Below are 23,534 nucleotides of genomic sequence, written 5' to 3' on the forward strand. Positions count from 1 at the left end.
AAAATACTTTTTAAGGTATTGTTTATCACTTCTCAGTAATAACCTGTAGCTGCTTGTATTTCATTAGCAACTCACCTACTCTTTCTATTAATTTTAAAATAAAGCATAAGTACCATGTGTATATATAAGCACTTAAAATTTCTCAACAAAATCACATGAATAAAGAAAGTGGCAAAGTACAGCATTCCATGATAGGCCTTGGATTTGGAAAGGTGAGATATAAATTAAGTCCGTAGCATTTTGATGTTGTCCTGGCACTAATGATCAATGATTGGATTTTTCTGGAGAAGGGTGATAAATGGCCTCTTTAAAACATCCTTAAGTACCCAAGTAAAGTGGAGTTGGTGATAAAACCCATGAACATACCTATGGCGGCCCAAGAGTGAGTATTGAATGTTACTTCCTCAAGTTTACGAGGACAGCATTTGAAAAAGGACAGAGGCAGGGGGAAAACAAGGTCATGTAACCAAATGATGCAATGTCTTACATAATAAGCCTGAAGTATGTTTTTCTTCCTCCTTCAGGTGAGGAAGAGAGTACCTCACGGCCCTCTGGGTGGGCTTCATACCTCCACAGCTGGTCGGGACTTCGATGAGACAGTGAAAACACTGAATCTTTAAACACATTCCACAGTTGCAAAAAGAGAAATCTTAGAGTAGGAGAACAATCTGTTGGTGTTGTAGCACTGAACTACAGGTTTTTATTTCTGTGTGTTGTTTTCAGCTTTTTAGGCTCTTCTAAGAAAGAAGCCCTCAGTAGCTCTGAAAGACTGTCCTATGTTATGCTCTGACAGCAGTGGACTATTCCTCTTGTAAATGTTAAAGCTGATGATCAGAAGTATAATGAGAAGTGATGAATTAGTTGCAAATTGCTTGGAAACAGAATTTGACAAATCTGTGATTGCTCTTTTGATATTGATTTAAAACTTGATCTAATATAGTAACTGGAATAACTAGACTTTAGACTTAAAGCATTTTGAAGTGTTTACAGATTCATTCATGTATTTTTGTCTGCTCGCTAATCTATACGGTTAGCGGTGTTGTCTGCACATTGAAGGAATTAAAAATGAGTTATTTCCTCTCTGGTGATGCTTACAAAATGTAAGATCATTAAGAAACAGAAGTGACATTTTCTGCTTTGACTTGACTAAATTTTTAGTCGTGGGTATTTTGTTTGTTTGCTTGGGATTTTTTGTTAGTTTCCTTGTTTGTTTGTTTGTTTGTTTGTTTTTTGGTGGGGTTTTTTTGCAAAAGCTGGATTGAAAATATGAAGGCAATAGTCCACAAATTGTAGAGAGTGCCTAAAACGATATGAAATAGAATGCTTGGCACATCTGGGGCAGTACTGTAGAAGAGATAATGGCATCTATGCAAGTCTTAGGACAGTACTCCAAGAATCGGAGGTCATGAGTTGAGCTGAAGCTTTGGGAGAAAGGGCTTAAGCTATGGCTTTTTAACCTGAGGTTGGAAGTTTGCATTCAAGACCAGGAAGAAATGTTCCATTACTGTAGTGATGTCTGTACTTAGTTTAAAAGACTACTCATGCTGACTTAGTCATGCTGAAGACACTAAAGGAAGAATTGAGTTTGTAGGTCAGACTAACAGTTACTTCTGAGAGAAAAGGACAGAGCTTCTGTCAATAGATGCATCTTTTAAATGTTATAATGATTGAAGATGTTAGACCCTTCTCTCACTTCTCTGTGTTTGCACACGTCACTTGCACAAATCTTTTGCACAGGTGAATAATCTGAAACAGAGATTAACTCAACAGAATGTTTCGTTTTCTTCAAGAAAAATAAATCTCAGCCATAGTTACTTCTGTTACCAACACAGCACCTTTTTGTAGTTTCAGTCTTCTTTTCCCCTTTCACCATCTTAATTTATTTGTAAGTTATTAAAATGTGTACACATGTTTTTAAACTCTGCTTACCTTTTAACCAGAGTTTTACCATCTTTTTCATTCATGTTTTTTGTGCTTTCTGTGCTGTTTTGCAGAGGATTATTCCCTGGTATACATACTAATAGTATTCTTCCCTTCTTGTCTTACTTAAGGCCCTGAGGAAATGATGCTCATTCTTTTCATGTTGCCTTATTCGGGGCTGAGATTAATCTGGACACAAGAACAGCAGGAAGGCAGTACATGTTGAAAATAAACTGTTCAGTAACTGTGCTTTTTTGGTTTAATTTTTTGCTTTTTGTATATGTTGCAGTACCCAGTCAATAAAGCCAACAGGGTTTATTTAAATATTTTAATTCCTTTCCACAGTCTTAAGCACCTCTTTTTTTTTTTTCTTTCTTCCTTCCTTTTCTTCTTTTTTCCCCTTCCAGTATGTGTTTTAACTGGAATCTTTATGGTTTGTGCTACCAATGAAAACATTCTGTGTGGACTTTCAGATCACAGAACTGAGAAACGGTAGTGTGGGGATGAGTCTTTTAGTTGTCTGTAGCTTGGAAGTGTAGATAGCAAACATGAGGCTACGTTTAGGCTTTCTTGCTTTTGCTTTTGCAATGATTGCTATATCTTCAACACTTATGATTTGCTCCAGATCTCGGATATTGAATTCTAACTTATTCACAGCTGGATTTGGTTAACATCACTCAAAAGAATGCTAAAACAGAGCGACAGGAGAGATTTGAAATATGCATAAAAATAAGTGCAAGTCACTCTCCTGCTGTGCTTTTAACAATGGAAGCACATGAGTGGAAGGGTACGACTTTGTCTTACTTAGTTCAAACTCAGCAGCTAACCTGATACAGTCTCTTCTGCATGATGTCTGCTCAACTATTGCTAAAGAGCTGTGACAAGTTCCTTTTAAAATGCACATATTTCAGAACTGTAGATTATTTAACATTGTAAGCTGTGAATAAACGTATGCAAGTAACAATATCACTGGGTCTATTAAATACCAGCTGCTTATTGACTTGTTCCAAATCTGAGTTGCATGCTCACTGTTCTTAGTAAAATTCAAGTATTGTACTTATGAATGTAGTAGTGGACAACTTGGATTACTTTTTTTTTTTACAATGGAAGATTAAGATTTTAATGTAAAAATATTTTAAGAACTGCTACTAAACTGTGTTCTGTTGCTAAGGTTGCTAGAACTTTATGGCAATAAACTGTAAGCAAGTATATCAAAGTTTAATATACACTTGCAGTAAATGGCATAGAAGAATGTTAGACTGGAAGCAGGATTATTTTGCATAGAAAACTTTTTATATGTCATATTTGCATTTGTAATGTACCGCATTGTAGCTGTGATTTGCTTTCAAAAAGTAATTTAAAGTTGGAACTGGTATTGCTGCTTCTTGATATACGGTGGTGCTCTTTTTTTGGAGGAGCACTGTGCTGACTTTGCTTTCTGGTTGTTGTTTGTTTTCTTTACAGTGCCATATTTGTTAGGATGTTTCCCAGAAAATATAACCTCTGCCCAAAGAGTTTACAAGCTTAGGACCAAATTTTACTCTTCTATCAGCCTGCCCTCAGGCCAAACCTAAGGAGGGCATAATAAAATAATTAAAAAAAAAAAAGACTCTACTGTCACTATGTAGACTATATATTAATTAAAAAACCAAAAGTGGGAATGAGTCAGAGTTCCCAGGCCTGCGTCTGCACTGTGGCTGAATTTTTAACTACCTATGCTGACTTAGAAACGGGTTATATGCCTTTCACGTTCCTTTTATGCAGAAGGGAAACTCACCTGTGCAAGTGAAACGTGCTTGAAAGACAGGAAGACCAGAACTTGTCTGGCTGTAGTGTAGATGTAGCCAGTTGGATTTGGGGTTCAGGATAGCCAAAAGGAACCCCTGTTAGAAGTGATACATGGGAGAGTAGAGTTGCCTTTTTTTTTTCTTTTGTGACCCTCCAGCCTCAAAGCATAATTGAGAGAATACATTGTTAGATTATTTTCTAAATTTAAATCTTCCTTGGGCTATCGCATTCCATCCTTTTGCTTTGATAACAGACATTATATCCTAGAATTGTAGAGGAATACTTAAAAACTCTCCTTAGTTTGTACTAAGTAGCTTTGAAGGCAGCTTAACCACCTGTGCTTCATTTGGCTTATGTCTTGGCTTCACCTAGTGCAAATACTTTCTCAACTACCTGATAGTTATCTTATTACTGGTACTGTGAAAATATCTCCCTTAGGAGCCTTGCAAATAGCAGTTACCACCCACAAGCTGAGAAACCAAATGTATGAAGAGGTAAAAATATATTTATTATAGTCATTTCAGAATTGCTAGTCTGAATAGAGAAATGTTTTGGTTGGAAATATGTCTTTGATGGCCTTTTCATGTGGCCGTCACTTCAATAAAATTCACCTTTACCCAACAGAGTGCCTTTCTTTTTCCCTAAATGCCTGTTCCTACCTGAAAATGCTACTCAGATGCAAGGTAAAAAATGAGGGGATGTTTACTGTAGTATTAAAGTGAAGATTTTATGGATCTGGTTTAGTAGCTGCAGTCTTTATTTTGGAACACAATAGCAGTGATGCATACTTCTGGGTGAATTGAAGAGGGAAGGAATTTGGTTTGTTGTAGGCTGTTTTTAGAAAAAAATTAAAATCAAGTTTTCAAAATGTGTTACTAGATTGTCACCAGCAATCTGACAGTATCTGACAGGAAGGAGAGGAGGAGAGATGCAGAAGGTATTGATGTGCTTGTTAGATTGCATTTAGTATTTTTAAGTACTAGCCACCTTATAAACCAGCATCCTCCTGAATTGCACTCAGCTTTGAAGAGGACATAACGACCTCTTTCCTAATTCCTCGTGATAATTTTTCTGTATCTGCATGGCTGTCCCAGTGCAAAGTAGATGCTCTGTGGATGAAGAGATGGTTGGTTGGTTGAAGTGAGAGCTTAAGGTGTTTATCTTCTTGCCATCCATGTTGTTAGCCTATGCTTTACTGTACACTTGTGAGGTCAGGGAGGGGATCATAAAGTGCAAAAAGAAGTTGACGTAACAGATATAAAACAGTTAAAAAAGAAAGCCTGATATTTAAAGACAACTTCTGACAGCTTTCACAGAAATGTATATATGCTGAGGGGAAGAGAAATAACAATTTGACTACTTTTCCAACTGAATTTGATCTAAAATTTATCATATTGTCTTGCAAGGATGAGAAGGTGTGTCTTAGGTTCAAAGAGCTTCCTTCCTATCCTGTGTTCCTTGGGCTCACCCTGAGGATCAAGGCTGGGCTGAAAAAGAGCGAGGACAACAAAACAAAATAGGACAATGCGCATCAGTTACTGCTCCAACAACTAAATCCACTTTCGTATTAATCATTTATCCTTGTGGCTGTCAGTCGAATGCCTGTAGGCTTCTTCAGAATCCAAGGTAAAGGTAATCAGCTTAAAAAGCAATGTGGTATTTTGGGCTTCGGGCACAGTCCCAATCCTCTCATACTTGGAAAGTGTTCTAAATTGATAGACATTGGATAACAGCTGTATATGAGTAAAGGATATAAGGGCGGTTTTATTGTTTCATCTGGAAGCTTAATTGCTTGAAAATCGAAGCTTGTTCTGAGAACACTGACCGTTTCCGGAGTGGACGTACGCATTAGTTCTTGGATCTCTTGCCTTTTGCAGCACGCAGAACATCTCCAAAGTACAACCCATGGAAACCATTACAGAACTCCAGAAAAAGGTTTTTACCTAAGTACTGTTTTACTGTCATTATTCCCCTTTGCAGAGTTAAGTTGCTGATGCTCAGCATAACATTTGCCAAGGGAGAAGGCCAATCATATCACTCGGGCTTTTAGCATCCAAATATTTACACAGACTAGTTAATGTCCTTCTCGCAAGCAGTCACGGCACGCACTTAAAGCTGCAGTAACCCAGGTGAAGCTGCCAGCCTTTGCAGAAGGAGAGAGAGCGGGTCACTGCACTCCACAGGCAGAGGGCTACAGCCTCTGGAAGAATGGGGAGAGAAGCAGCTGGAGGCAATAAAAACTTAAATGGCTCCTCTTGTTGATGTGGTGGTGGTTCAGTCCCTGCCCTAACCTTCCCCACCAGCCTTTCTCTTCGAAACTGGTTAAAAACCAGTTGTTTGCAGAGCGGCAGTGGATCTATCATACTTTTTTTGCAGGATGATTTTCAGAAAAGGCAGAAAAGCTAACGATTGGTTTTGTAATATTCTGTGAAGGATGGAAATTGCAGTGACAAAAGGCTTAAAATAGAAAAATGACAGACTCAAACTACTTCAGATTGGAACTTGTTTGTTTCCCCTGTAGTTATGCCAAGGTATTTGACTGGTTTCTGTGCTGCTTCACTCTTGAGCTGTATTTCCTATCTTTGGAGGACCTCAGAATACCGGCATTAGCAGAAGCATCCAAATAACATGCAAAATAAGGAATAGGTAATTCTGACTGATGGCATCAAATTGTTGTCACTGAGCAGTGACTTTTTTTTTAACCAGTGGTGATACCTCTGATCTTGCAATAGCTGCAGATGCTTGTGCTAAAATGCGGTCTATATGCAGTAGAGGAAGATGGGGTTTGTCAACAGGATTTGCCATCAGGTTTGTTCCTTACGTTCTGTAGTTGAACAGTGATCACTTTGAAATTCAAACTATTTCTGATTGGTGCGTTAGGAATTTGGGGTGGCTCAGGGAATGGTTTATTTTTTGTAAGTGAAGCGTAACAAGAATGGTCTGATAAACAGAAAGGATGACTGTATTAGATTAGCTCTATATAGCTTTATCTATCGATCTAGACTAAGCTTTCAGTTTTGAACTTTTTTTTAAAGCATCACTAACAATAAACATTGCTGTGGACAAATCTCCATATTCCTCTGTTATATGCAAGTGGCACGCAAGCTGAAATAAAAATGTGAGCATACCACAATCGTCAAGTGTCATTAAGTTATTTTTTTTAAAGTACCTGTTTTGTAATGCTGCCATAAGCTTTTTCTTTAGCCCTTAGCGTGTCTAACTAGTGACCTTGTCATGAAGCAGAAATTTATGCTGCTAAATATGGAATTTTAGTGATCAATTTTGCAGGGTTTTGAGATTGATCTACAAAAGTTACATCTCTCTTCTCGCACAATCTTCTTCCATCTTCCAAGAAAAGGTGAAGCCACGTGAAGGCACCTCTAAAACGCACGAAACTGAAATTTGACTTGGCTTTTATAAGAACATCAGAATGATCACTGAAACAAGTCTGTTAGTATTCTGAGTAAACTATATACTATTTTTTAAAATAGCAAAGGTTTTTATGGAGATCAAATAGTGGTCAAAATTTATTATTGAGTTGTGAAGTCGTTAATGCTGAGCAAGAATGTGAAACCTAAATTGTTACTTGTGAATTAACAGTTTTGCTAGGACTCTTTAGCTGGACACCCTGTGTTCAAAAATTATTCATACTTAAATGGTCAAAGTTTCCTTTTCTGTTGCTTTAACTTCTTAGCTTTGAAGGTTTGACATGAAGAACACTGACAGAGTTTACAGTTGAAATCCATTGACTATATTAAGATAAACAACCACGGGGCTGCTGTGTTAACAGGCACTCAGAGTCAGTAACCCGAGGAAGAATATACCATCTGCAGTTGCATTAAGTTCTGGGAGAAAGCAAAAGCTAGAGCAAATACTACAGGTGAAAGTCATTTACTCGAGTCTTCCTATCACACGGCAAAACTGTAAAACACTTTTTCTGGAAATGAAAAAGAACTTGGTATAGAGATGCTGATATTTGTGATCGCAGAGACAGGCAGGCAAATTCTTTCTCCAAGCAGCCTTTTTCTCATCCCTCTCCTCAGTAACCCTTCCTTTCTCACTCCTTCGCCAGGCCTACAATAACGGTCTTGTTTGGTGTCAGCACAGCTGGTAACGTGTATAGCTCTGACAAGTAAAGGTTCTGTGCTGTCACTTCTACCACTGCCAGCCAGCCATGGTTCTATATGTTGGCATTTCAACAGTGATGGAAGACTTAAAAGCATCTATCTACCTAAAACTGCTTTTCACTCTAGTCTAGCAGGGAGAGATGGGAAGAGAAAAAAGACGACATTAATTTTGTGATTAATATGCTGGTCTGGAGACATGGAGTCCAAAGTCCCTGCTTTGCCACATGCTTCCTTTGTGAATTTAATTTCAATTTCTCTGTCTCTGTTTCCTCACTTGTCTGCTGGGGATAATGGCACTTCTGATGCCAAGTACATTAGCAGTAGAATGCTTAACTTCCTGATGGGTTTGTAAGCAGAAATAAGTAGGCAGATTACCATATTTTTTCAAAACTGCATAGGAAGAAAATCGTTGTAGCTTTTCATTATACTGGACTGGAAGGAGTGACCTTTTTTTCTTTTGAGTTTGTAGTGTGTGTTTGTGAATCCTATTAAATTATTTGCCTAAGTATTCTGGACTGAATTTTACATGTTAATTGGAATGCCAGCATGCTCTAATACTATGTAATGAAGAATTAAGAACAATTAAAAATTGTTATTTCTGTTGTACAGCAAGACACAACAAAAATTTAAATCAGACCCCAATGCCAAGGTGCAAACTTGCTGCAAAGCGCGCAGAGCCTGGGGAGGCAATCTCTGAAACTGAATTCCTGGCTTTTCTTGGTACGGCGCTTCCAAAAGCTGCTAGTACTTAACATTTGGCATACGTATGTGTTTGGTGGAGGCTTTCCCGCTCATTGTGAACGCCCTTGCTACTTGGAGATTATATTGCTAGCTAGGCTCTAGGGATGTCATCTTTAAAAGCACTGGAAAACTGCGTGTGGTGCAATTCACTTGCCGTTAAATCTATTAATGTGCTCTCCAAAGGAAGGATCGTAACGGCTGCGCTCGTTGGCAGGCCCTGCCTGTTAATTATTTCCAGAGTTTACTGTTTCGGAGTTTGCTGCCCTGGTAGTCGCACGTATGCCCAGCCACCTCCCCCAGTTTCTGGCTGTGCGTTGCTCTTTGGCTGGGCTCAGCAGGCAGGGGCAGCTGCCTTGTACAGCTCCCCAGGAGGATGGGCAATGGGAGAGACCCCAAAATCCTTGCAAACAAACTGAGGTTAATTAAAGACATCCATGAAGCTGCCTATGAGTAATGGCAGACTGCCCAAAGTTGATTAGAAAAAAACAAAAGGCTACTATTACCTTCAACTGGCACAGAATGAGTACTTGCTTATTTAAATGATATAAAGAAGCTCTGCTGACAAGCTCATTAAAATGAGTGGGTGTTTTGGTTTGGGGTCTTTTTGGGGGGGGGGGGATGGGTGTCTGTTTTGTTTCACTTTTTAACAGTATCACAGATTGGTTGACGTTGGCAGGCACCTCTGGAGGGCATCTTGTCCAACCCCCTACTCAAGCAGGGCCACCTTGAGCCAGTTGTCCAGGACCATGTCCAGATGGCTTTTGAGTATCTCCAAGGCTGGAGGCTCCAGAACCTGTGCCAGTGCTGGATCACCCTTACAGTAAAAAAGTGTTTCCTAAGGTTCAGATGGACTCTCCTGTGTTTCAGGTTGTGCCCACTCTGGCCCTGTCAATGGGCACCCCTGAAAAGAGCCTGGCTACATCCTCTGTGCACCCTCCCTTTTCAGGTATTATATTAATTGATAAGATCCCTCTGAGCCTTCTCTTCTCCAGGCTGAATGGTCCCAGCTCTCTCAGCCTGTCTCATAGCAGAGTTGCTCTAGTTCTTTAGTTGTCTTAGTGGCCATTCCTTGGACTCTTTCCAGTATGGCCGTGTTTCTCATACTGGGGAGCCTGAACCTGCACCCAGCACTTCAGGTGTGGCCTCACCAGTGCTGAATAGAGGGGAATGATCACCTCCCCCTCTTCTGGTATACCATCCCACCCCTTTTCCAGCCATATACTTTATTTCCCTCTTTGTACAGAAATGTTTTTGCTATGTTTGGATTTCTGAACGTGGCAAGCAAAACCAAACTGTGCCAAGGAGCAAAGAAACAAACAGCCAACAGTCTGATGTGTCTATGTTTTTACAGTTGTAGTTCTGTCCAGAACCATGCTTGGGGCATATTGGTCAAATATCTTCTGTGAATTATATTCCTGAATGTTTACATTCTTTTCCTGGTCCTGATGGATACTGAAGTAGATGTAATCCATGTACGTGTCGTGTGAATTACTTTCTGATGTGTATTCACCTCTACCTGCCTGTGCTGATTTGCACTGGTTTAACATATTCCCTAAACGTTTTGTTTTCTTGGAGCCTTCCAGAGACCTCCTTAGTCCTGGCAGTCGAGTATCTGCATTTTTCATTTCACCACCCCACTTCCTTGTTCTGATACTAAGAACGGCGATGGGCGGTGATAGGGATTGCTTAACAATCCTGCATTTTCTGTAATGCTCTTCTCATTCATCCCTAAGTTTCTGAAACTTGTGCAGTTTGGAATGAGATTGCTTCTCTCGAAGTAAAGCAGGGGCCCGTACCTTCACGTTTGGCAGCTCTGGTGTTGAAGATTACTTCTTTGTATTTACGTTCCAAAGGAGGTAGCTGAACCTGAGTGAGGTGCTGGCCTTTCCTTATTCGTACTGTTACATTTTTAAATATGTTGATTAAAAATGGAATCTTGTTCCGGTAAATACTCACCTAAATGTATTTGGCACCTTAAGGTGAGGTGAAAGCTCTCTTGCTAGAAATACTACCATATTGTGCAACCACGTGCAAGACACAGTAAAAATATCTGCAATTGTTTTGACAGCACTTTTCTGTTCTGGGAAAAAACCCAGCACTCGACGCTCTCTCCAGCATCTACTTCGCGCTTTGACTGTGACAGGGCTTTGTCTGTGACCGCTCCTCCAGCCGGGTGCATTTCCTGCAGGGCTGATGCAGGGTGCAAATAACCGGATTCCTTCGACTCGCCCTGATTTAACTTCCCCCGGGCCCGTTGGGAAGCAACCGGGCTCGGCAGCGGGACCTGGATCCCCAACGTTCGGCGGGCACTTCCCTTCCTCTCCCGGGCGGGGGGGTGGTGGTGCGGCCGCGGAGGGAGCCGAGCCGCTCCCGGGCCCAGCCCGTGCAGACGGTCAGGCGCGCGGGGGGGGGTGGGTTGCCCGCCCTGCTCGCGCTGCCCGCCCTGCTCGCGCTGCCCGGGGCGGGGCCTGCCTGCGGCTGGCGGTGCCGGGCGCGAGCGGAGCGCGCCCCCCAGCGGCGGCGGTGGGCAGGTGCCGGCGGCGCGGCCGCCCAGCGCCATTACCGCCGCCCGGCGTGGCTCCTCCCGGCGGCGGCGGCGGCGGCGGGAGCTCCGCGGGAGCGGCGGGGTAGCGGGCGCCGGCGGGATGCTGGGGGTGGCGGCGGCGGCGGCGGGGATGACCTGTAACAGGTAGGAGACGCGCGGGGGCCGCCCGCCCCGTCCCGTCCCGCCTCCCCCGGCGGGCGGCTGCTGAGGGCGGCGCTTTGTCTCGGCGCGGCGCGGCCGGGCCGCTGTCACCGGCTTGTTGCTCCCTCGCTGGAACCCTCCCGCGGTGCCCCGGAGAAGGTGCCCCCTCCTGCTCGGCCGGGCGCCGGTCGGGAAGCTGGGCGGCGGTGGGGCCGCGCCGTGCGGGGCGGCTGCGGCGGCGCCTCCGGGCTCCGGCGGGGTCTGGCGGGTGGGAGAGGCGCTGGGATGGTCCCTTGGGCGGGCTGGTGTAGGGGCCGGGGACCCTCCGAGGAGGCTGGGGGTTTGCAGCCGTGCAGGTGTGCCTCCGCCTCGCCCCCGTGAAGTTCTTTTGCCTTCCCTCCGGCAGCACCGCCGGCATGCAGAGTCCCGGACGGCGGCAACGGGCACGGCAGAGATTCCTTCTCTCTTGTGCCATCCCTTCGGGGTTACGTTCACACGAGGAGCGGTGGGGCGTCCTTGTTGAAGCAGACTGGAAATATTATGCAAAACTCAAGTATAACGCATACCGAATGGAGCGTGAGCATGGTTTAATGCCCTTTGCGTTAAAAGGCGTCCTTTCCTGGGGGAGGTTATTGTTTTAAAAGTGTGGTACTAAATAACCTCGGGTATTTATGTGGTAAGATTTGTGTAGTTTTATGCATATCCCAAAATTACCAAGTAGTTGTATCTTAGGGAAAGGTTAATGGGGGTGGGTCGCGGAGAGCGAAGGCCGTTCTACTAATGGCCCAGCGTTTCAAAGTTGTTGCTTGGGAAGAAATGTCCCAAATTAAAGCACTTGGCAAGCATTGTACAAATACGTCAAAACTCGGGGTTGAGGGAAAGGAAAAGAGTGATTTTGTACCTGGTTTGGGCTGCAGGTTCAGGATGGCTGCTGGCACACACAGACTGTAGCCTGGCTAAAGAGTGCCTTATCTTTCCCGCGAATTCCTCCAGCTCCGCACCACGCCTGCGGAGCAAAGCTGTGGCAGTAGCAAAGTCAAGCCAAGTCGGGGCTACCATGATGGTACCCTGTGCTGGCGTGCGGCAGGGTGGGCTGCTGAGCCGGCTCCGTGGTCAGCCCCCCGACGCCCCTGGGATAAGGTGCGGGAAGGAGGCAGGATCTCGCCAGCCTTGACCAGCTTTAACTCTAGCTGCCGTGCAGCCACCTGCTGAGAAAAAGATGATAACGTGGTTGAGAAGTCCGTGTGTATTAAGGTAACTGGTTTTTCTTCAGTCGTTCCAAAAGCCACTTGCTTTCTCAGCGGGTGATGGGTGCTTCCAGGCCACGCTCCTTTCTGCCTTCCCAAAAGTGGCTGAGTTGTCAATATTCGTGCTGCGAGCGTCAGTCTCTCACAACCGTGAGGATCTGCGCGTTGTTCAGCCCCACGCAGGTGCTTCGGCTCCAGTGTGGAGCCTGCTTCTCTGAGTAAATAGAGCAATTACATATTTGGCATCTGTTCTGCTGAAGTTGTCAGGGTGCAGGCCAGCTGCCCTGCTGGTACACGCTTCCCAGGATATGAACTAGGCTACACCCCTGGCACAGCGAGAAATTTTGGGACAAAGTCAGGCTAGAGCCTACGCTTGCAGAAACTTGCTGAGATGGAAGTAGGCAGAGCGCTCTGGTGGGAGCCCACCTCAATCAGAGCTCTCTGGGGGGAAGCTTCTTCAGTGCAACGCACAAGCAGTGCATCCCGCAGCGGGCAAGCGGGTGGCCGGCACGTCCGGGGGAGCGGCGGCGGCAGAGCACCCATCCCGAGGTACGGCCGGCGGCTGGAGCATCCTTCTCCGGGCAGCGGGGACGAGCCCTGCCGCCTCCCGGCCGAGCAAATCCTCCTGTGGCTGAGAGAGTCAACCCGGCGTCCCGCTGCTGCTGCGCTTTCAACATGGGCTGCTCACCCAGCAAGGGCTGGGCGTGGGGCCCCTTGTCTAAATTGTCTGCTCCCCTATGTGCCTCTCTTCTCCCCATTTTTTGGGGGGTGAATCATCATGTCGAGGACAAGGGGCTGTGCTGTGGTTAAGGAGGTGAAGGTGCCGTGCAGTTGATCCTAGCAGAAGGGAGGATCTGGCTGGATCTGGAGGATCTGGCTGGAGGGAGCTGCCGGCTGGGGTAGGGAGCGGGGCACTGCTCGCCTGGCGGGGCGGCACGGCGGGGACAGCCTGCGGGGTCAGCTCCGTCGGGGGAGCCGGTTGCAGGACTTCTGGCCCAGGGGCTTTTCTTTAGACGGTGCCAGTTCGTTGAAGGCAAAATAAATCGAGTGGGCAAGGTTTGTGTAAGGTACATTTCCATTTGGTAAAAGGCGAGGGGAGGAGATTAAAAATTGGTGCGTTTCCTTGTTTTGGTTCTTTAGGGGAAAAAAACCACTAAAAATGCAAACGTTTCATTCAAAAGCACTTTTTAACGCAATATAAGGTTGTCTCAAAAGCTTCCGCAGGCTGAAACTCTTAAGGGATTTTGGATCTTGACTTTTTGCTCTGATTTAGGGAGTAAAAATAATTTAAGTTTTGGGGAAGAAAACAAAAAGGGAAAGAATGACGTGAGGTCTCTCTCCAGACTTGGTACGTGGAAGAGGAGCAGACGTTTGGTCAGCAGGTACGCACACGGGGTTTGTTATTGTTCTCTGAAATACTCTTTTTTTTAAAACTTTTTTTCTTTCTTTTCCACTTTATGGAGGCTTTTTGAACTCCAGTTGCCGCCGTGGCTTTTGTTTTGCAACGAAAGGAACTTGCAGGCTGGCGCTGTAACCTGAACGCCTGTCAGCTGGGGCACGGCCATCGCGCTCTGCACCAGGCTGGGAGATCAGACTCTGTCCCGGAGGAGAAGGGTTTGGCCAGGGAGGGATGTGCGGCTCGCCCGATAGCTGGGACGATGCTGGGGAGCAGTTTGGGTTTCAACGGTTGGGTTGAGAGGGCGTGAGTGGGGGTTTTTTGGGGGAGGGGGCAGAGGGGATCGCAGACTGGGTTTTGTGGGCAGCTTTTCCAGCCGGTTGTGCTGAATTCGATGTGTTATCTTTGGAATAAGTTTCTTGTGCAGTTCAGAGAAAAACATGAGCTTGCAGTTCAGAACCATGGTTATCTTAAGCTTTTGTAGTTTCCTAGTGCAAACTAGGTTTTTCTTTGTAGCAATAAATACAGGCCAGCATGCAGTAAAATACTGAACAAAGCAAGCTTCTCTTTATTCAAAGCATAACTGCATTTGAAAAACTAGCATAGACTCCTTAGATTTACAGCTCTTGTTCCTCTGTAGACTGCGAAGCTCAGAACTGTGGGCATTTCCCAGGGTTACTGGCTTTGATAAGGGATGCCGTAAATAAGAAGCTAAATGTGATGCTGCAGTTAAATCTCAGTTGCAACCCACAGGTCTTTTTCTTAGAAATGGCTCCATACTGTTACTGCAGGGGGAACCGTTAATGGCCCATAATACATGGAGGATGGTTTGCATAGTTAACAAATTCTTTTTCAAGTCACAATAAAATATTTATTGTCAAAGCACTTAAGGCAGGCTTTTCAGCTCCTGGAATTGTGGCTTTGTGCTAAGTGTGTTAGGTTAGACATCCTGATTCATCTGTGTTTTATTCTCCAAAGCCCGGTTTAAAGGTTTGGGTTTTTTTACTCCGTAGCGTAATGCAATCTTTTATTACTTTTCAATATACGGTCGCTTTAACTATTAGCTGTGCCACAAGCAGCTTGATAGTTGGTGCATGAAGTAGCTCACGTCAGGTCTTTCCATGATGGCAGGTGCTAATGACAAGGAAAATCAAACTGACAGTCACGTTTTGATAGCCAAAGCCTTCCCTTGTATAGGCCATCCATAGCACGAATCAAGCAGCCGCGTACGTGGTCCGCTGGCCTTGTTGTAGCGATGTGTTACAGTGCACGTCAGCCTTACAGCTTGCACAGGAGCGCTGGTGTTGGGGCAGAGAGGGTGAAAGGATGGGAGCGTGCTAATTCAATCTGACAATTAGAGAAGACATAGCAGGGGACTGTGCCCTGGGGTTAATAATTTCCGTCAAATTAGGACACTCCTTTGCAATTACTTCAGCATTTCCCTTCCTCTAGTGTCTAAGTCTTCATGAAAATGCTCTTGTCTGCAGTCTGAAACCATGTTCCTGTGCAGGAATGGCATAGTCTGGAATATCCTAGGGCACATGAAAACTGGCGTTGCAACAAGGCCAGCATCCAGGATGACGTTTTGTGCCCTGTATTTTTCATATTACTTGCTTTTCCTTATATTTTAAATAAGAAATCCTTGAATTACACCTCTGACCATCCTTTTTTTCATCACTTTTTAACTCATTAAAAAAAAAACACCAGCCACATCTACAGAATTTGATAAGGAAGTGATTCCTAACTCAGCTGGTGCATTTAGGATGGTTTCAATCACTGCTTGTGTTAAATAGTTTGAAGAACTGAGAACATGCTGGTGGATGGCCTTTTGATTGAGTAAAAGCTAAACTGTTGGGAACAGCAGAGTTAAAACCTTGGGGTTTATTGCTCACATCATGGATGGGGAGTCAGTGTGGATAATCGGAGAAACTAAGGCAACGTAATGATTTTATGAATGTGTCCTGGGTGGCCCGAGCAGCACGGGGCAGCTGCCGCGCTCAGAGTTATAAGGGTTTTCTGTATTAATCTATTGTTTCAGTGTGGTTGGGGGCACTGGGAAAGACCACAGCGAAGCGATGCAGTAATGTCAGCAAATATTTGGGAGGCAACAACATGGCAGAGTGGCTCCCATCCAGACCCCGCGCTGACGTGCAACAGCTGTGGGCTTGATGTGGGGAGAGAAAACCGCGCAGAGAAATAGTTTCAGATCCACCCTGGGAGGGGGAAAGGGGGCCTCGATGCTTTGCAAGGACTCTTTGCGGGGGCTCGGCCATCCCCGCTGGGACGGGGTGACTGGGGGCTGTCAGCCTCTCGCCTTCTGGAGCTGCAGCATCCCCGAGTCCTCCCTCGGTGTCTCCTGGCGCACTCCACCTCCGATTTGGGAATGAAAAATACGGCTTGGCAGGCGGGGCGGCACGGCCTGCCAGCCGGAGCTGTCGGGGGAAGGCGGCTCCTGCAGATTCAGGGCTGAATCAGCACAGCAGCCTCCGCTTGCAAAACCCGCTGGTTTTGGTGAATCCTCCGTCATGAGGAAACGCTTGCAAATAGGCACGTATTTCGGTTTGTAGCTTTGCAGATGAACACTGTGCTCTTCTGAGCCGTGTTGGTAGCAGGGCAGGCTCGTGTTTTGTGGCAGAAAGACCAACGTTTGTGCTGGATTAAGTCATTTATTTTTCGCCGGGGTTTGCTGGTAAGTGGACTGAGATCCACCCGGCAGCGATTGTCTCCCAGACGTGGCTCTGGCCGGTGTCATGAAGCAGGACAGACCGTCTCTGGGCCGTGCCAGGGCAGCTGCTCTTCCCGCCGGCAGCGATTACAGAGACATTTTAATTAAGCACGCGGTTGCGCTGCAGCTGACCGGGGTGACCCACATGCTCCCATCCTCCAACATCTCTCATGCCGGCACTGAGGGCCTGAGCCAGCTGAAAACCCATGGCGAGATATATAGATTTAAAACTGAGTTTGTCTCAATCTGGATCGATTCCTTGATCTTGTGAGTGGCGGTGGTGTCGGGGGGTGGGGGGAAAGGACACGGGAAAGGTGGAAATACCCATTTTGGCAGAGGCATGGATTTGTGCCTGGCCCGGAGAGCGGTGTTAAAGGTGGGGTCCTGTGAGGAGGTGCTGGGGATCTAAAGAAGGAGGGAGCAGTGTTTGTTGGTGGTCTGGATCGGGGCTGGGCACTGCTTGCGGCCGTCACGGGTGCAGAGTTGGGAAGGGGCACGTCCACGCTCCGTGCGCTGGAAGAGGGATCACCCGCCTGCGGGTTGTTGAACGGGGATCGCCTGGGCGATTTTGCTCGCTGCTGTTGAATGCACGCTTGAGTATGTTCTCTCTGCAGCTTTTTGTGCCCTCCTACAGCCCTGCCTGCAGGGAAACCACCCCGGCAGTGGTTTTGTTGTGGTTGGCACAGAACGAGTTTGCAGAAGTTCACCGTCAGAGGATTTGGAAGAAGGAGACTCCATGTCCCATCCCCGTGACACATAGGTTATGGTTAGAAAGGGCACGGAGAATAGTGACACATCGATGCCAGTTTAAATCTACCTGAGCTTTATTGGCATGACACGACTTCAGGATCTGAAGGTGCCCAGGGGCTTTCTTCACCTGTTGCTTTCGGGTCCCAGAGGAACTGGATGCTGTTTATACCCGCTTGTACTGTCGAGAAAAAAAATGGAGCAAGAGCTGTGCCCGTGAGGTGTTGCAGTCTGAGTCCCACCATGGAGAGGCACAACGCGGGGCAGCCACGGCACGCACGCCTGCCTGCAGCTTTTCCTCAGGCACTGCACCGTGGAGAGAAGGGAAGCTGCCGTGGGAAGAGCTGTCGGTGAGCTTCACCGGGGCTCAGAGGAGATGGGCTGGAACCTCGTGAACGCGACATTTCTGTAGGACTTTAAACATCCCAGAAAACAACGTTTTTTTCTCCCTTCTGTGTTTCCTTCTGTGAGTGTATTGCAAGAGAGAGGCAATATTCTGATTACATGAGAAAGGAGTCTAAGCGGATCATTTTAAAGCTGCTGCTGTTAAGAAAAAGCTGACTTCCGAAATCTTTGTTCCTTCATTCACATTTTTTTCCTTTCTGTTAGCTAGCCTCAGGAAATGAGAACATTCTTTTGGCTTTCCGTGCCTGAGTCACATCTTATATATATATATCTCTGCCTCTATATAAAAATATGTTTAAACATCTGGAGATGTTTGTTTCAGAGGTACTTGTTTTCTATTAGGGTATCTGAGCTTTAAATGTTTGTACACAGTTGGATGTTTCCAGAGTTTCCCATGCTTCTCTGGTTACAAGGATATGTATATTGCTGTCAGAAAGGCCTTAGGGAAATGTGCTGATAACATAGGGAATATACAAACAAGTAGAAGTAAAGCCTTTAAAGAAAGTGAGAATTTGCTTTTTTTTATTTTCCTCCAAAAATTAAACTATTGAAGAGGTTGTTTAATGTGAGTTGCATCCAAATATGTAGCTGTTTAATGTTTACCAAGTATACTTTTAAAAAAAAAAAGTGTGAGGAGGAAAATTGAAAAATCCCAGTAGCTCTTTTCTTGTTCTTTAAAAAAAAAAAAAAAAAGGAAAAGGAAGTAATTAAAAGCTCATTACACCCATCTCTGCCATTCAGCGAGCTGACACTCACTGGGCTCTGGCAGCGCTCTGTGTGCACGGCGGGGTCTCCCTGCCTACATCTGTCCTCCCACTGGGGTCACACGGGGATCGTGAGACTTTGCTTTAAAAGGGAAAAAAAAAAATCCATTTAGTTTAACTAAAGGCCAAATATTTAACTTTGGTGGGGGAGGTGGTGGGATTTAGGAGAACGAATAAAATTTCCACCCTTGGTTGTTTAACGTAGCTGCACGGAAAGCGATGGGAGACGAGGGATGGCGGGCGCCGGCGGTGTCCTGTGCGGGGAGGGATGGCGGGATGGCAGCAGGACACGAGGGGAAGATGCCCCCGAGGGGCTCCACCCGCCACAGCCACACAGCCTCCGGGTGTTCACAGCGGCTTCTCCTCCCACAGCTCCCGATGAAATGCCCTCGAGTTTATGGCTTGGATAAGAAACCTCTCAGTGATCAAATATTTTGATTGCATCCTGGCCTTCCTGTTAGTTTCTTTGATCTTTTCTCGTCAGTGGATTATAGTGGACTTTCAAAAGTCTTGCTTGTTGAAATAGTTGTAGAAATATGGTCGTCAGGGTAGGTGTTATTTAGAAAAGTACTTATCTCCCGGAAAAAAATCTACCTCCTTTTGCCCCTTCAGCGTGCTCGTTTGCCATCGTGCGTCAAAGAAGTGCGATTTCTATAATTATATCAAAGAATAGCAGCTTATTGTTAATTGTTTGAAATAATCTAAAAGCTGGTGGGGCTCACTGTTTTGGCTGATTTCCTGCTCATTCAAACACTGAAGGACTGTTCCAGGTTCACATTTCAAAAAAAAAATAAAAGAAACCTGTAGAGCCAGCCCTGGGATGAATCCCCCTCTGTTGAAATCTCCAGCAGTTCCAATTTCTCTTTTTTTCAAAGAGAAAAGGCTCCCCTTCTCCCCAGGCATCCCGCTCACGCGACATCCCCCGCGAAATGGTGTCGCTCAGCCCTGCTTGATGCCACGCTGGGAGCTGGCACTTCAGGCAGTGGCACAACGCCGTCCGGTCGCCAGGCTGAGTTTAGTTTTGGAGTGCGGCAGAGGGATGAGCTGTGCCATAGCTTTGCAGTCAGATGAAGTGAGGGAGGAGGGATAAAATATTGCCAGTGGCTACATACGGTGTAAGCCCAAAGGTCAGAGTTTTCAATCTTTGTCTACGACTGAAAGCCGCATTTCCCTTATTGTCGCGTGCGGGATGGGAACGATCGCCCTGACCCCTCCAGTGGGACGTAGAGAGGGTCCCAGGGTTTCCGGCGGTGGCGGGCGTTGGATGCTCTGGCTGGGTCGGTACAGATCCCAGCACCGTTCTCCAGGGAAGGCAGGATGCTCCTCGGTGTCAGCTCGCATCCCAGGCAAACCTCACCCAGCGGACGCTGCTCTTCAGACCCGTCCCTTCCCCAGCCTGTGTTAAATCTACTGCAGGACCAGGGATTCATTTTGAAAAGTGCAGAGAAAATGAAGTGCTGGTTTAAGTGTCACGTATTAACGATGCTGCTTCGTTTTGACACGGGTGAAGCTCTTTATGCTTGTGATTGCTTAGCTGATACACTGCGAGGGGAAAATAATTTGGATTTCTTGTGTTGAATCTGAGTCACAAATGTGAAAATCAATATTTTTATTATTACCATACAGAGACGGGTAAACAGTGCAGTTAGGAGGATCCTTGATATTACCCTTGGGAAAATTACTAGAACATGATAAAATGGCAGAGGACCCAGGAACAGTAATATTGCATTATTGCTCAGGTTTCATGAGAAAACTTTCTGCTCACCTTGGACTATTTATTCATTTATAAATAGCTTTGTGAACCTGTATTTAAGAGAGACATTCAAGGAGTTTAATGCTGTTGCATGTTATCAATGTCTTTTCAGAGCTGTTTAAGCATGGACAGATTCCTAAGGCAGGCAGAATTACGAAACGAGCATTTTGTGTCATTTGAGGTAAAATTGGTTCAGTCATTTTTACCTGATGGATTTTGACAACGTGTGGCTGAGTAGCTGTGATTGTCGTAATGGATTTTATCTTAGTTCCATAAACACACAGTTTAAAACATGCAGCGGGTGTTACTTCCACACATATACAAAAATAAGCACCGGAGCCTGCGGAAGGGGCAGGTGCTGGGTTGTACGTCACCGCGTGCCCGGCTGAGCCGCTGCGGCCGTCGCAGTGTCACTTGGACCGTTTGGGTGATGGCAACGTGGCGTCGGGGGATCTTCTGGGGGGAGAAGGGCTCCATCCCCCCAGAGGGGGAACCGCACCACTGAACGCCGTCTTCTGGCATCCCACCTGTGTAGGCATGAAGGATCTGGCTGGTACTAATGTCAAGCGGAGGATTTTTCTCCCAAAGTTTGAGTAATGCTCCTTGTTTGGTTTGCATTACAGATATTTACCTGTTCTCCCTGCCGCAGTGCGGGGGGAATGTCATGAAAAACTGCTGAGTCCAGGTTTTCTAATACATCGCTAATCCCTTTTCATGAAAGCGTGTGCAGAATGAGCAGGGCCTTAGTTCCAGATCAAAAGGTTTTTCATCTAACTTGGAAAAACCGAGTTATCCACTCTGTGCTCATGGTTTAAATAATTATGTTCTTGTAGCTGATCTTAGGGATGCAAGAGAGGTGGGGTCTACCTGAATTAATTAGAAGGAAATTCATAGTTTGTCACACTAAAAATACATTTATCTGCATACCGTGGAAATACCTAAAGTTCGTCTAAAGTTCGCGTTTATCTAAAGTTTAGTAAGCCAGAAGTGTTTGTGCTGTCAATATCCAATATTTCACATCATAGTGCTGAATTAGTGCTGAGTGGAAATGTTGCAAGGATATGAACATAATTGCATTCACTGAAAACTTTTTCATATGCTTTTTTCCTTATGATATTAACAGAAATCAGGGAGGACAAGGAGCTCATAATATTTGCCTCAAATATTCTTATCTTAAAGTGAACATAAAAATCTACAGAAAGGACATACTTGTTTTTTTGGAAATTCATAAACAGTACAATATATCTAAGTCAAAATAATTGGATTTTTTTTTTTTTTTTTTTTTAGTTTGAAGACAATATAATCCAAATCACAGAGTTAAATTCCTGAGTTCACTCAGGTTAAGTAACGAGTTTAAATTTTTGTTTCCCTGGAGCCAAGAGCTGAAGTGTGTGGAGCTGGCATGTCGCACGTCCCCTATTACAGCACCTGGGTTCACCCTTGCTGTCCATGGCTCACACAAGTGTGAAACTGCATCTGTGCTACTGTGTTCTCTTCATAAGGTTTCTTACAAGATACCTTTAAACCAACCAACCAGGTGAAAGAGTGGCAGGAGAAAATGTTGATTCTTTTCTTGTCTAAAGTGATTCTGCCATAAATTGTTCCATACCTCTGTTCATTGTGTACAAGCAGGTGTTGCGATAGGATGTTGTCTCCAAAACATCACTAGCAATTGCCTGGCCAGGTATATAAACAATCACAGGATGCCTCTACTGAAGTCTTCCTTCTGAAGCAAGAAATGCATCAACAAGAATTGCTGACATTTTAAAACCACAGTAGATGATGGTACGGCATCAAAAGCACTCTGACAAGGGGTGCTTCGGTTCTGTCTGTCGCCTTCACAAATTGCCATTGCTGCCACTTTTCTCCTTGGATGCTGGAAAGTTGCAGCTGCCCCTCGGCAGGATGATGCCACCTGTACCCAAGGAGGAGCTGGTGGTGTGGCACGGCACGGCACAGCATGCGAAATGCCTGCTTGGTGAGCGATAGAAGTTACAGCTGTGACCTCCAGACCTTCCCTTCAGGCTTATCTGAACGGGCTGCATGCACTGAAATGCAAAGTTTGCTCTCTATGAGAAGGAAAGGAATTGAGAGAAACAGTGGCTGCATCTGGGGATGCCCAAACGTAAGGCAGCAGTCGGCAGGCAGCACGGTGGTGTGGGTGTGGGTGTGGGTACACTCCGGCAACCTCGCCAGGTGGTGATACCACCTCTCCTGTTTGCTCTCAACACCAGAAGAATTTTTTTTTGTCATATACCTTCTTATCTTTTATTACCTTATCATGGTATGCTAGGATGTTTATTTTTCTAACAGCTCAGGTGTATCTTGTTGCTTTGCTTCTGTAAATACGCTTTTTCTATGCTAACAAATGTGTGCTTTTACAGAGGATGTCTTCAATGCTTCTTCAAACCGAACCACAGCAGTGGCTTTCTCTTCCTCTTCAGCATGGAGGGCACGAGGCCATGCTATGTAGATGTAGATGTGGTGCTTAGGGTGAACTCAATGATCTTAAAGGTCTTTTCCAACCTAAACGATTCTATGATTCTATGAAGCGGTTGCACTAATAACTTATATATGGGGGGGAGAAGAGAGAAAACTACAGCTGAAGTCAGGAATTCTTTGCTTATTCATCAGTGTGGTGGGTTGACCCTGGCTGGGGGCCAGGTGCCCACCAGAGCAGCTCTGTCGCTCGCCTCCTTCAGTAGACAGGGGAGAAGAGGTGTAATGAAACACTTGTGGGTTGAGATAAGGACAGGGAGAGATCACTCGCCAATTATCATCACGAGCAAAACAGACTGAACTTAGAGAGGAAATTCATCTAATTTATTACCAAGCAAAACAGAGTAGAGGAATGAGAAATAAAATCAAATCTTAAAAACACCTCCCCCCACCCCTCCCATCTTCCTGGGCTCAACTTCACTCCTGGTTTCTCTCCCTCTTTCCCCCCAGCAGCACAGGGGGACGGGGAATGGGGGTTACGGTCAGTTCATCACACATTGTTTCTGCCGCTCCTTCCTCCTCAGGGGGAGGACTCCTCACACTCCGCCCCGTGGGGGAAGTCCTCCATGAACTTCTCCAACGTGAGTCCTTCCCACAGGCTACAGTCCTTCATGAACTGCTCCAGCATGGGTCCCTTCCACGGGGTGCAGACCTTCAGGAGCAGACTGCTCCAGCGTGGGCTTCCCACGGGCCACAGCCTCCTTCAGGTGCCTCCACCTGCTCCGGCATGGGGTCC

The 23,534-nt window shown here is 45.5% G+C and overlaps 2 protein-coding genes across 2 annotated transcripts in view; both read left to right on the forward strand.

Annotated features, from left to right (window-relative positions):
- The window catches only part of GCC2 (GRIP and coiled-coil domain containing 2), a 29,999-nt gene extending 26,975 nt beyond the window's left edge, over positions 1 to 3,024 (forward strand). The window contains exon 23 of the mRNA XM_075739153.1: positions 525 to 3,024. Coding sequence (XP_075595268.1) covers positions 525 to 595 — 71 coding nt within the window. The 3' untranslated portion in view covers positions 596 to 3,024. The remainder of the gene's footprint in view (positions 1 to 524) is intronic.
- An 8,073-nt stretch (positions 3,025 to 11,097) lies between these two features.
- The window catches only part of LIMS1 (LIM zinc finger domain containing 1), an 82,317-nt gene continuing 69,880 nt past the window's right edge, over positions 11,098 to 23,534 (forward strand). The window contains exon 1 of the mRNA XM_075739304.1: positions 11,098 to 11,265. Within this exon, the coding sequence (XP_075595419.1) occupies positions 11,222 to 11,265 (44 nt within the window). The 5' untranslated portion in view covers positions 11,098 to 11,221. The remainder of the gene's footprint in view (positions 11,266 to 23,534) is intronic.

This window comes from Balearica regulorum, chromosome 1 (genome assembly GCF_011004875.1).
Source record: "Balearica regulorum gibbericeps isolate bBalReg1 chromosome 1, bBalReg1.pri, whole genome shotgun sequence".
NCBI classification, from domain to species: domain Eukaryota; kingdom Metazoa; phylum Chordata; class Aves; order Gruiformes; family Gruidae; genus Balearica; species Balearica regulorum.